At 39.1% G+C, this 12,665-nt stretch overlaps 1 protein-coding gene across 1 annotated transcript in view; it reads left to right on the forward strand.

Annotated features, from left to right (window-relative positions):
• Positions 1 to 7,398: 7,398 nt before the first annotated feature.
• The window catches only part of LOC148111729 (uncharacterized), a 45,041-nt gene continuing 39,774 nt past the window's right edge, over positions 7,399 to 12,665 (forward strand). Inside the window, 1 exon segment of the mRNA XM_087879919.1 lies at positions 7,399 to 8,127. Within this exon segment, the coding sequence (XP_087736045.1) occupies positions 7,399 to 8,127 (729 nt within the window).

Below are 12,665 nucleotides of genomic sequence, written 5' to 3' on the forward strand. Positions count from 1 at the left end.
TTTCCGCCAAATTTCTCCTTTTTCTTCCTCCACATTTTGAAATCTTAAGTAAAATTCTGATTTATCCATCTCCCATCCTAAGCCGCTTCTATCACGTTCAACTTCTTCTAATCTATAATCCATATCTCTGATTTTTTAATCTCTTTGTTCCTCTTTTTCTTCAATTTTTTTCAAGTCTGTCTTCATATTTCTTCATCATCTGTTGTATATTCTCCACTTTTTCATCTGTTTTCTCTATTTTAGATTTTATGTCTTGTATTCCTTGCAAAATCATCTGCATTGTCGCATCTTTTTCTTTCTCACTTTCTTTCTCTTTTTCCTGCTGAATCATTGTCTGTATTGATCGTTGTCCTCCCGCTGGTGATGAAGAAGGGGTCGATCCGGCAGAACTAATAACTGCTGCTTTTTTTCTCATTTCTATAAGTAATCCAATTCGACACAGTAGGGTAAATATATCTTCAGGTTCTTCTCAACCCTAATCCGTTTTGTAGATGGCAGGAGATTACAAAAGGTTAAAGAGAAAAAGAGAAAACAGAAAAAAGGGAAAAAAGGGAAAAAAGGATAGTGCAGCAAAGCAAGAAAAAAAAAACCCTAAAAAGAAAACCAACACTCTTCAGGCTCTTGTGTGCCCTAATCCAATCATCTGAGATAGCCAAAAACAAATTCAAGTAAAAATCTCCAATCAACAAGTGAGAAAGAAAAAAAAGAAAGAAAGAAAAGAGACCAAAGGAGAAAATGGGAAAATTTCTTCAGACTCTTGTATGTCTTAATCCAATTGTGTAAAATAGCCAAAAACCCATTCAAATAACAATCTCCAATCAGTAAATTAAAAAAATAAAAAAGAAGAAAGAAAAAAAAACACGAATTTCTTCAGGCTCTTACCTTAATCCAATTAAGTAAACATTTATTGTGAAGGAATAAAGGAATAAAAAAGGGAGAAAAAAATATATGTATATATCTGTTCCAATATTTTAAAATGTTTTTAAAAATATAATTATTAGTGAAGTGGAAGAGTGGAGCTAGAGAGAGAAAGAATTTCCATTTTATATAAAAGTCCACAACTGTGTAACATTCAAAATTTCTTTCTTGTGCACACTTAGTCTAACAGCTCTCTTTTCCAGAGCCGCTGTTATTTTCTTCTTTCCAGTTTTAATCGCCTTTCAACAATGCTTTTCTCAGCAAGACACCTGTATAAACAAACTTGTAGGCACTCTTTGATGTCCTTTTTAAATTTTATCTGTAAGTTAGCCAATTGACCTTGAAAAATAACACAGTTGCTACTTTTTTCCCTTTCCCCTCAGTTAAAAAAAAACAAAAAGAAGATACAACGTTTCAATCCACTAGATGGCAGTCTCTTATTTCTTCCAATTTCACTTCTGCTTTCAATTAGCAATATAGCAAAAAGAATATTAAAAAAAATAAAGGTCTGCCAAAAACAAAAATGACAAATCTAATTCCAAAATTAGTAATCTCAGTCAACATCAAAAATTCAATAAAAAAGTAAGCCTCCTTTCAAGTCCAGTCCAGTCCAGTCCAGTTAGGTTTAAAGTAAAACTTTCCGCAGATATCCACACATAGGAATAGTTTATATTTTAGGAAAATTAACTTAAATTCAGGCTCAATTCCGCCGCTAAATTACTTCTATATTAAATCCTAGTTGCATTTACTCTTCAGGGTGTTTGTAAAATCAAATTAGAAAAAAACTCTCACCAGATCGTAACACTTTCACTCATTCTCTTCCGTTCGGGGCTGTCCCAACTTCAGCAGCTTAATGGCTGCCTCTTCAGCGCTGGAAAAAAGAGCTTCTCCTGGATCAACCAGGGATTTTGCGGTGTCCCTGGGATCAACAGAATGTGCCCTCTTCTATCATTGTCTCAACAGGACAGTGAGATCCAATTTGGATCGTCCCGCAGTGGAGATATCAGTGGTAGTTCCGGAGCCCCGAAAACTTCCCGCTGTCTCGTTGCGACGCCAGCCCCGCCCCCCACTTCAATCTGTAAACAAATTGATAGATAAAATAGGAGATTTTGGGAAAGTGGCTGGGTTGAAAATAAACAAAGACAAAACAAAGATGTTGACAAAAAATATGTTAAAAAAGTCGAAAGAAGAATTGGCGGAAGTATCAAGGATGCAGGTCATGAATAAGGTTAAATATTTGGGAATACACTTGACAGCAAGATGTGGTACTCTTAAGGAGAATAATTATGATAAGCTTAAACAACAGATAGCGACAGACCTAACAAAATGGGAGAATTTGCAGTTATCATTGATAGGGAGAAGATCAACTATTAAAATGAATATACTGCCCAGACTTCTATACTTGTTTCAGACAATTCCAATTAAGTTGGGGAAAAAATATTTTGAAGATTTAAATAAAATGGTGTTAAAATATATATGGCAGGGCAAAAAGGCAAGGATAAAATTAAAATTGATGCAAGATGTTAGATTAAGAGAAGGTTTTGGTTTGCCGGATTGGGAATTGTATTATCAAGTTTGTAACTTGATGTGGATTAAAGAATGGATAACACTAAGGAATATTAGATTGTTGACCTTAGAAGGACATGACTTATTGTTGGGTTGGCACGCTTTTATGTGGTATAAAAGTACAAAAATACAGGGTTATTTTAGAAGACATATGATACGAGAGTCTTTGTTATTAAACTGGGAGAAGATCAAACAATGTTACTACTTAAAAATTCCAGTCTGGCTATCACCTATTGAAGCAGTCTCACACGCAGTAACGTTTAGGAAGGAACAAATTGTTAGATATGGGGAATTATTACATGAAAGGGGTGAACTTAAATCGAAGCAAGAATTAGAAGAACAAGAGCTTGAAATGGATTGGTTTTCATATATGCAAATACAGTCTAGATATGATGAAGATACTAAAAAGGAGGGTTTTTATAGCACCTTGACAAACTTAGATAAAATTTTAATAGGTTCTGATGACCATGTGATTAAAAAATTGTATAGCCATTTATTAGAAGTAAAATTGGCAGAAGAACAAGTTAAAGAAACAATGATTGCATGGGGGAAAAATGTGGGTCATGGGATTGAGTTAGAGAAATGGGAAAAATTATGGTCACAGAATTATAAAATGACAATGTCAACAGCATATAAGGAAAACTTGTATAAGATGTTTTACAGGTGGCATCTACCCCCGGCGAGAATAGCCAGAATGTACAAGAACAAATCGGAGAAATGTTGGAAGTGTCATCAGTCCCCGGGCACATATTATCATATGTGGTGGACATGTGCAAAAGCTAAAAGATATTGGACTAAAATCCACAGGTGGTTGGAAAAAATGACAAAGAAACATATTGACTTTAAACCAGATATATTTTTATTGGGGATTTTACCAGAAATATATAACAGAGAAATGAGATATTTAATTGTGAATGTTTTAACGACAGCTAGAATTGTATTTGCTAGAAACTGGAAAGGTGAGAAGATACACACGGATGACAACGTTATCAAGAAAATCTTGTTTCAGATTGGCATATCTTTAATTTCCTGCCTGAATTTTTCAAGATTCTGGTTCACAATCTCATCATGTCTTGCCATCTCCTCCAAGACAAATCCTTTTAGGTCTTTAAAGCCATTCTTCTGAGTCTGCAAGTTCAAAACTTGTTCATATGGTTTATAAATGCCCCCCCCCCCGCTGCTTGTTTGTCTGGCTTTGTCAGTTTTAACGCCATCCTGCCACACAAACAAACTCTTTTTAAAGAAAAAGACTTCTCTCCAAACGGTATCAGTATCAAGTCTCCAAGAAGGAAGAAACATAATGTTACCCTAACATAGGCGATGGAATTAATAATCTAGTTGAAAGACATTACAGAAGATATCATATGGATTACAAACTTAAAGTCATTTGAGGATTTTGTTTATATATGGAAATATCTTTTAGTGGTGTGGTGTGGGCAGAAGAACAAAGATATTAAAATATTATGTATGGTAGACCTGTAGGAAAATGGGTGGAGATAGGTTAGGTTACTGATTGTTTAGTTTAGGAAAAGGGATGTTAGGTTCAGATATTAATATACGTAAATGATTTGAATTAAGAGATATATGTATGGGGGTGGAGGAAATGGGTAGATTATGGGTTGAATAAATGCCAAATTAGGATTTATTATATAGTTTTATAGCTGAAGGTTGCTTTGAAATGTAAAGTATAAGGGGGATATAATAACAATGTTAGAAAGAAATGGTTAGCATGTGGAGGGTGGTGTAAAAGGATGGTAAAGTATTATTTAATTTGATATCAGTGATTTTATTTTGAAGAAGCCATGGGGGGATAGGAGGGGAGGGGGGTTAGGAAGGGGGGGGGGAAATCTGTATTTGAAAAACTTTTTCAATAAAAAAAAAGAAAATCTTGGAGTGTGCTGAAATGAGTAAATTGACATTTGAAATTAGGGAACAAGAAGATTAACAATATTACTTGATATGGGATTTATTTTATCAATGGTTAGACAAGAAAGAATGGAAATGAAATATGAAATGAAATGGATAAGATAAAATATATAAAGGGGTTTTTTTTCCCCCTTATAGAGGATAATTTTGTTAAATAATTGGTAAAGGAGAATAATAATGTAATAAACTGTTAAATAAGAAAATATGGGATAGAGGATTAAGCACAAAAGATTTGTAACCGATCAATACACTTTCTGTAATTGTAATGGATGACAATTGTTTTATGTTTTAAGTTTTGTTTAAAAATAAAAAAAAAATTCAAATAAATAAATAAATAAATGCCTGGAGTGTGGAAAGAGCTTCAGTCATAGCAGCGCCCTGTATACACATCAAAGGATCCATTCAGGGGAGGGGAACCCTATAAATGCCTGGAATGTGGAAAGAGTTTTAGATACAAGACAAGCCTTAATAGGCATCAAAGAATCCATTCGTTAGAGGAACCAGATGAAGTCCTGATGTATGAAAAGACATTCAATCACACTGGAAACTTTTATAAACATCAAAGGAGCCACACAAGAGAGAAACCACATAAATGCCTGGTAAGAAAGGTAATAAAATCCAATTAACACTTTCACTTTTAATAAATTTAATATATTTTTTCTTTTAATAAATTCCTTTAGTCTTCCAAGGCCATGCCCAGGGTCCCAGGCCTGAGTTTGACTGGGGATTGAGTTGAAATCCGAATTGGAAACAGTGTGGGCAGTTGAACGGTTTTTCTACCAAATTGGGCTAGTTTTGCAGATTTGTTGCAGGAAAAAGTTTGACCTCTGTGGGTTCCAATTTGGGGGCTATTTTGGATTATTTTTAAAGCACTGTACAGATAGTGCTTGACCTACAACTATTTGCTTAGTGACTTAGTGGAGTTGTAGCAGCATTGAAAAAAGTGGCCTTGACCAGTTTTCACACTTACGACTGTTCCAGCATCCCTGTGGTCATGTGGTCAAAATCCAGGCGTTTAGTCACTGGCAAGTATTTATGACGGCTGCGCTGTCCCAGGGTCACATCATCACCATTTGTAACCTTCCCAGCTGGTGTCCCACAAAGTCTTTGGAGGATTCACATAACAACTTCACAACTCACTTCACAACTGTAGGATATGACCTGCCAATTATGGCAAAAAATGGGGTGCAGCAACTGTCAAGAACAGAAATTTTTGTCTCAATTCTGATTGGAGATCTAGTTAGTACTACCTGTACAGTTTGGGGGCAATATATCCAACCGTCATGAACGATAACCGCAAAATACATCCCAGAGACAGTAAGAAGATTAAGTCAGCCAGGCCCTCCCCCCCAGCTGCCTTGCCAGCCCCTCCACAGACCCGCCACACACACATGGATTCATCTTCTCCTTTCTCATCCCTCCTCCTTTCTGAAGGGCCCCTTTGGAAAACTACAGCAGAGGGGGAAATAACCTCCAATACTGACCCCTGCATATTTGGATTTTTCAACTTTTTTTGAGCCCTTGGATGCTCCATTTGACACACACATATATATTTTCCTCCTCCACCCCCTCCCCCTTTGGAGGGGGCTCCTGCTGCTGCTGCTGCCCAGGCCAGTGTGCCCTGCGATGTAGCCCTCCACCCACGGACTGGCAGCTTTTAAATGACTAACTTAAAATGACATATTAGCCCTTTTAACATGGCAGTCTATACCTCTTTTTTAAGGTTAAGAATGCTTGTTTTTCCCTTCTTGACGAAGGCTCTTTATTTGGTATGTGAGAACTTGCTTTTTCAGCAACTACACAACAGAGTATTCCGAGTGTCTCTAAATACATCTGCAACTTTCGGGAAAGACTCAAACCCAGCTGGGAAAGACTGACACAAAAATTGGTCACGTGTGGAATTTTATCCAGAATCAATGTTTTCTGTTTGCGCTTCACAAGCACTCAATGTATTTCATGGTTTCATCATTTCTTTACTGACTTCTATGAGGAAATTCACTAGCAGGAACCATTGGCAGGAGGTTCTCCTCCTTAGCTCCTCTTTAACTGGAGATGGTCTCCTTTTCGGCATGAATTCCTAGTTCTTCAATCTAGGAACAAGAATTGTCCTGGATGAAATGGAGGCTATATAGATGTTTCCTAAAAACACATTTGCGAGTTGTAGGCTGTTATTTACAAGAATCCTGGACTGATTTTTACAAATCAGGCAGATATTTTCCCTTGTTTTAAAACAAAATAGGAGAATATTTGTAGCTCAGGATTCAAATGAGGGGACTTTTTAGCTCCCTGAGGCTCCCACACCCTTCCAGCAACTATGATGTTAGCTAGGAAGTAATGAAACGTGCAACGCGCCCCCCTCCTCTCTTCCCCCAACAACAACCCTGTGAGGTGGGCTGCACCGAAAGAGGGACTTGAACTCCGGGTCTCTTGCTTTCTACCCTGGTGCCTTAATCCATGGACCAAACTGGGTCCCCTTTATAGTCTGCTATAAGGTTGCAGCCCCAGAAGAGCCCCTGATCTCCATCTGCCTCAATACAGAGCCGGGGTGGGGGATGCGGGGTGGAGGAGGGGAGACTGGATCCTAAATTTCAAGGGAAAGGGCTTGTACTGGTGAAAGAGGAGCCCGGATGTTGCAGTTTGGCGCAGGGAATATTGGGAGTTGTAGTCTGTGGGGTCTCTTTCAGGTCTGCAAGAGGCGGGAACTTGGGGCTGGGGAAGTGGACGCAACCGTGACCCTCTTCTCTTTCTCCCCTGCAGGAGGACGGAGGATGGCGGCAGATGCAGGAAAGAGGCGCCGCACGAGAGGAGGAGGAGGAGAGCGGTCCCAGCGGAGCAGCCCTGTCCAGTCCTGGAGCGGCTTCCCCGGGAGACAGTGGGGAAAGGCCAGGGGGCTCCAGGGCTGCAGGAGGGATGAGCCCAGGGGGAGCCTGGGAAAGGCGGTTGCCTGGAGGGCGATGCGGGGAGGAGGAAACGGGCAGAGACCCCGAGATGGGCCTGGAGGGCGGAGGTTCCTTCAGAAGACACCCAAAGCCCCGAAGTATCCAGGAGGAAGCAAAGGAACATCAGTGCCCAAAATGTGGAAAAACCTTCAAAAGAAAAGATCATCTTCAAAGGAATCTAAGAATCCACACAGGAGAAAAACCTCATAAGTGTCTGGAGTGTGGAAAGAGCTTCAGTCAGAGAGGAAATCTTTCCGTGCATCAAAGAATCCATTTGAGAGAGAAACGGTATCAGTGCCTGGAGTGTGGAGAGAGTTTCAGTCAGAGAAGAAAACTTTCCCAGCATCAAACAATCCATTCAGGAGAAAAAGCACATAAATGTCTTGATTGTGGAAAGAGCTTCAGTAGGAGAGGAAATCTGTATGGACATCAAAGGATCCATACAAGAGAAAAACCACATAAATGTCTGGAGTGTGGAAAGAGCTTCAATCGGAGAGGAAGTCTTTACCTGCATCAAAGGATCCACTCAGGAGAGAAACCGTATCAGTGCCTGGAGTGTGGAAAGAATTTCAGTCAGAAAGGAAAACTTTCCCAGCATCAAAGAATCCATTCAGGAGAAAAACCACATAAATGTCTTGATTGTGGAAAGAGCTTCAGTAGGAGAGGAAATCTGCACATACATCAAAGGATCCACTCAGGAGAAAAACCACATTAATGCCTGGAGTGTGGAAAGAGCTATATTGAGCGTAGTAGCCTCAATCGACACCAAAGAATTCACGTGGGAGAAAAATAAAAAACACGCCTGAGTGTGAGAAGACCTTCAGTCACGGTGTATCTCGGGAATTGAATTGAATTGTATATTTAATTTGGCCAAGTGTGAATAGACACATTAGGAATTCACCTAGTGCATATTCATGATCATTATAATAATTCCAATAAGAGGAATTCTTGGTCTTTACTCCAAATGAGTAAAGAAGACAATAAGAGTAAATAATAACTGCCAAATAAGGGACTTTCTCAGGCTGAATAATAAAGGACTGTTTCAATTGTACATGCTAGATGTTTCAACTGGTCTAAATTGTACCTTTTCACAAGAGACATGCCATTTCCCATGTGAATGTTCTTTTAATGCTTATGCTTAATATTATGGGATGTTACTGTCCATGTCTCTGATGTAACTGTAACTTGAGCAGAGTGATTTCTTCCATGCAATCAGCTCTTGTTTTGTATTTTTTTTCTACTGTATGGAGTATAAAATGAAACCCAATTCTGTGTCCTGGATTCCCTCTTTTCATTAAGGGAAATCTCTTTGCTACAATATTCTAATAAATTGCCTTTAAATTTACAGTCCCAGACTGTATCTCAGGAATTGAACTGAATTGAACTCTTAATTTCTCCAACTGCGAATAGACACACAAGGAATTAGTCTCGGGTTCACAAGCTCTCAGTGTATGTACAAAACATCAGAATAATGATATAATTATAACAATTCGAATAAGAGGAATTATTTATTTATCTTTTCTTCAATTGAGTAAAGAAGGGTTAATAATAACTGCCAAATAAGGGATTTTCTCAGGCTGAATAATAAAGGACTTTTTCTATTGTCCCTGCCATGATGGATCTGAAATGACAGGTGCTCTTTAATCGTATATTTATAAGCTGCTTAGAAGGTTTCACTTCCATTTTTACTGCTTGCCCTTCCCCCTCACACTTAGAGGCTGAGGGTACAGATGCATTTCTCTTCCAACAATCATACAGTTTGAAGTCTACATACAGTATATTTGAAGAAAAATGGGGAAAAGGAATATTCCTGCCCTTGCTTTATGAGTCATCTCATGGTTACTGTGAAACTCTGTGGATGTATCAGTGCAGTGCATTTTATTTCAGCTTGTGGTGCTTGGATTCATTGAATGAGTTTACCAGAAATGTAAATATTGCAGAATATACAGCTTCATGCTACATAACTAAGCTCCATTTCAACCTGAATAAACTACATTATTAATGTATCTTAAATGGAAAATTATGATTCTTCATGAATGTATTTTTTCTTTTATGTACACTGAGAGCATATGCACCAAGACAAATTCCTTGTGTGTCCCATCACACTTGGCCAATAAAAAATTCTATTCTATTCTATTCGAATATCCCAACTTTTTCTATTGTGTGGAGTATAAAAAGAAACCCGATTCTGTGTCCTGGATTCCCTCTTTTCATTAAGGGAAATGTCTTTGCTACAATATTCTAATAAGTTGCCTTTAAATAAGTCATCCCACTCAGTGCCTAAGTGAAGCAAGTGTGCCGTGGCTGAATCTAGGGCTAATTTGGCCTCCATTGTTGGGGGTGTGAACTGTCCATACCATGTAAGACCCTCCCCAGACATCAGAAACTCTTGTCAGTTGGATTCTCTCAACGGTCCCCTTGTCTTCCAGCAGAAACTGCTAAAGGGACTCTCTAAGGCCAAGGAAGCTTTGTGAGATACGAGCCAGATTCTCAAAGGGCCTCCAGCCTTTCAGCCTTCAACACCCGGCTTTTCCCCAGGCGCTGGGAGATCAGACAAGGAGAAGGTGGCATGGATTGGCGCCTGGCTTTTCTTTGTTTTTATTTTCCATGTTTTAATGTGTTGTATTGTTTTTAAAACAGCTTTTGGGGAGCTGCAGTGAGTTGACTGAAAGATGGGCAGTTAAAAGAATGCTTTAAGTGACTCATTGGGGACCTCTTTGATCCCCCACTAGGTGCAGAGACTGGGTGTCCCCCAGTTGTCAGGATAAAGTCCCCCATTACTAGGCTTTCTCTTCATCAGCTAAATCAGCGTCTGCCTTCCTTCAAGCAGCCAGAGGGCGCCTGCACAAGTCCCGAGTCCCATGTAGAGGTGAGATGGGGGGGGGCTCCCTTTCATCTTTGGGGTCCGGTCTCTCCTTCGGGGGGCCCCTCCCGCATTCTGACAGGCAGAGGTTGAGGGACCCTTCTGGGACTGGGACTCCCCCCCCCATCCAGGCTCCCTCCCTAGGCAAGGTGGGGGGGGAGGTTGGAGGGGCACCCAGGCAGGTAAGAGGCCAAATGGGCATTTTCACCCTTGCAATACAACTCTGGTAAATTGGCTGCAAATAGAGGGAAGATTTCCCAGAGTCCAGGAGCCCTTCAGAAACCAACCCACCTCTTGGAAGGCACCTTCACTCTGATAACTGACAGTAACTGGCAGTTGAGCCTGCATGGGTGAGGTCATGAAGCCCTCAGAATTCCCTCAGAGATGGCAGGCCTCCCTTGGCCTCCTCCCAAAGCTCACCTGCTCCGCCTTTTCCACACCCACCAGTGCCAGGCAAATGTCTGAAGGAGGCCACCAAACCAATCACTCAAGCTGCCCAGTTCTCATATTTTGGCACAGAAGGCAGATTTTTGTATGTAGACTGCCTCTGTCAAGGGAAGCTCCACTTTTGTTTTGGTTTTCTTTTTGAGAAAAAAAATTATTTTTTTTTAAACAAACAATTTATCATTAATCAATCAGTGTAACATCTTGGTACAACATTCATTTAAAAATTTAAACAAAGTTTATCTTCGAACATTTTTGCCAATCTTTCCGGTGACATGTTTTATAGATGGCACATGTCACCGGAAATAGATTGGAAAAAATGTTCAAAGATAAATCAGCTAAATGTTGGAAATGCCACCAGACATCGGGATCGTACTATCACATGTGGTGGACATGTCCAGAAGCGAGAAATTATTGGGCACAATAATCACAATAATCACAAAAACTGATACAGCAGCACATCGATCTTAAACCGGAGCTGTTCCTGTTGGGTATCTAACCGGAGAAATTTAGTAGAGAAAATACATATTTGATTATACATGTAATAAAGGCAGCAAGAACAGTATTTGCACAAAATTGGGAAGCAGAAAAAATTCCTACAAAGGGAGTGCTAATTAAGAAAATATTAGAATGTGCAGAAATGAGTAGATTAATATTAGCAATTAGTGGGAAGGAAGAATCGGAGTGTTACAGCATATGGGGGAAATTTTATCGATAGATAGAGACTGAATATAGACAATAGGCAATGTAAAAATAAGAAATATAGGGGAAATATATTTATTTCATACATTAAATTCACAATACATTAAATTCAAATGTAAGAAGAAAGATAATTATGTACTAAGAAAATGATGATACATGTTGAATATGATGACACAGAAGCTCCACTCATTAATGTAGCTCTGGATAAACTTCCCATCACACCCTTTGTGGTTGTCATGTTGTTTTGTGCTTTTTTCCATCATCCCAGCTGAGCTCCCTCCATTATTTCTGCTTAGGTGAGGCAACTTTTTCTGAATTTCAAAGCAATATAGCAATCCAGGACAAAATCCTGTCTCCCTTGAACGAGTTCTACCAAAACAAAATATTGCATAGCTTTGAAGGGAAAAAATAATAAGGATATAATAAAGAATACTAGAATATGATATACTGGTATACCAGATTCTGTAACCATTGAGGTTCCTGTAATACATATATGCCTTTGCATTTGTATATCACATATATTATGCCTTTATGTATCTCCTGTAACAAACACATTCTGTTATTAGGCCTCTGTAATGTCTCTGGTATTTGTCAAACATTTGTTCCTGCCATTTGATCTGAACCCATATTTTTTTTTTTTTTTTAATTTGATTTATATGCCGCCCTTCTCCGGAGACTCAGGGCGGCTTACAGTGCATTCAGCAATAGCCTTCATACTTTTGTATATTTATACAAAGTCAGCTTATTGCCCCCACAAACTGGGTCCTCATTTAACCTACCTTAGAAAGGATGGAAGGCTGAGTCAACCTTGAGCCTTGGAGAGATTCGAACCAGCAGTAAATTGCAGGCAGCTGTGTTAATAACAGGGTGCTTTAAACCACTGTAGTACCAAGGCTCTTATCCATATCCATCTTCTTCCTGTTTTTCTCCTGCTATCTAAGAGCATGGTAGGTATCTCAGCTGGAACTGCAGACATCATCATCCGAGGGATAATTTACACTTCAGCCCTAACTTACACCTTTGATCTGTTCCCTGCAGCCCAGGGGGCCAAATGAGCAATTGGGAGAACAAAGGAAGTGTCACGAGTAAATGCCTTATTCTCCAATATGTAAATAGTATACATACTCAGGATATTAGGGGTTAACTTATTCTTCATCACTTAATATATTCATATGTAACCACTCCCATATCTTGCTCCACCTTGTGTATATAAAAGGAGCTGTATGCACCTCCTACTTGCTTCTATCTACGATTATTCAGTGAATATAGAATGCCTACTGTAAATAAACAGTGTTTTGTTTGAATAC

The sequence above is a fragment of the Pantherophis guttatus genome, chromosome 16, assembly GCF_059756535.1.
Source record: "Pantherophis guttatus breed Tessera chromosome 16, ASM5975653v1, whole genome shotgun sequence".
Classification (NCBI taxonomy): domain Eukaryota; kingdom Metazoa; phylum Chordata; class Lepidosauria; order Squamata; family Colubridae; genus Pantherophis; species Pantherophis guttatus.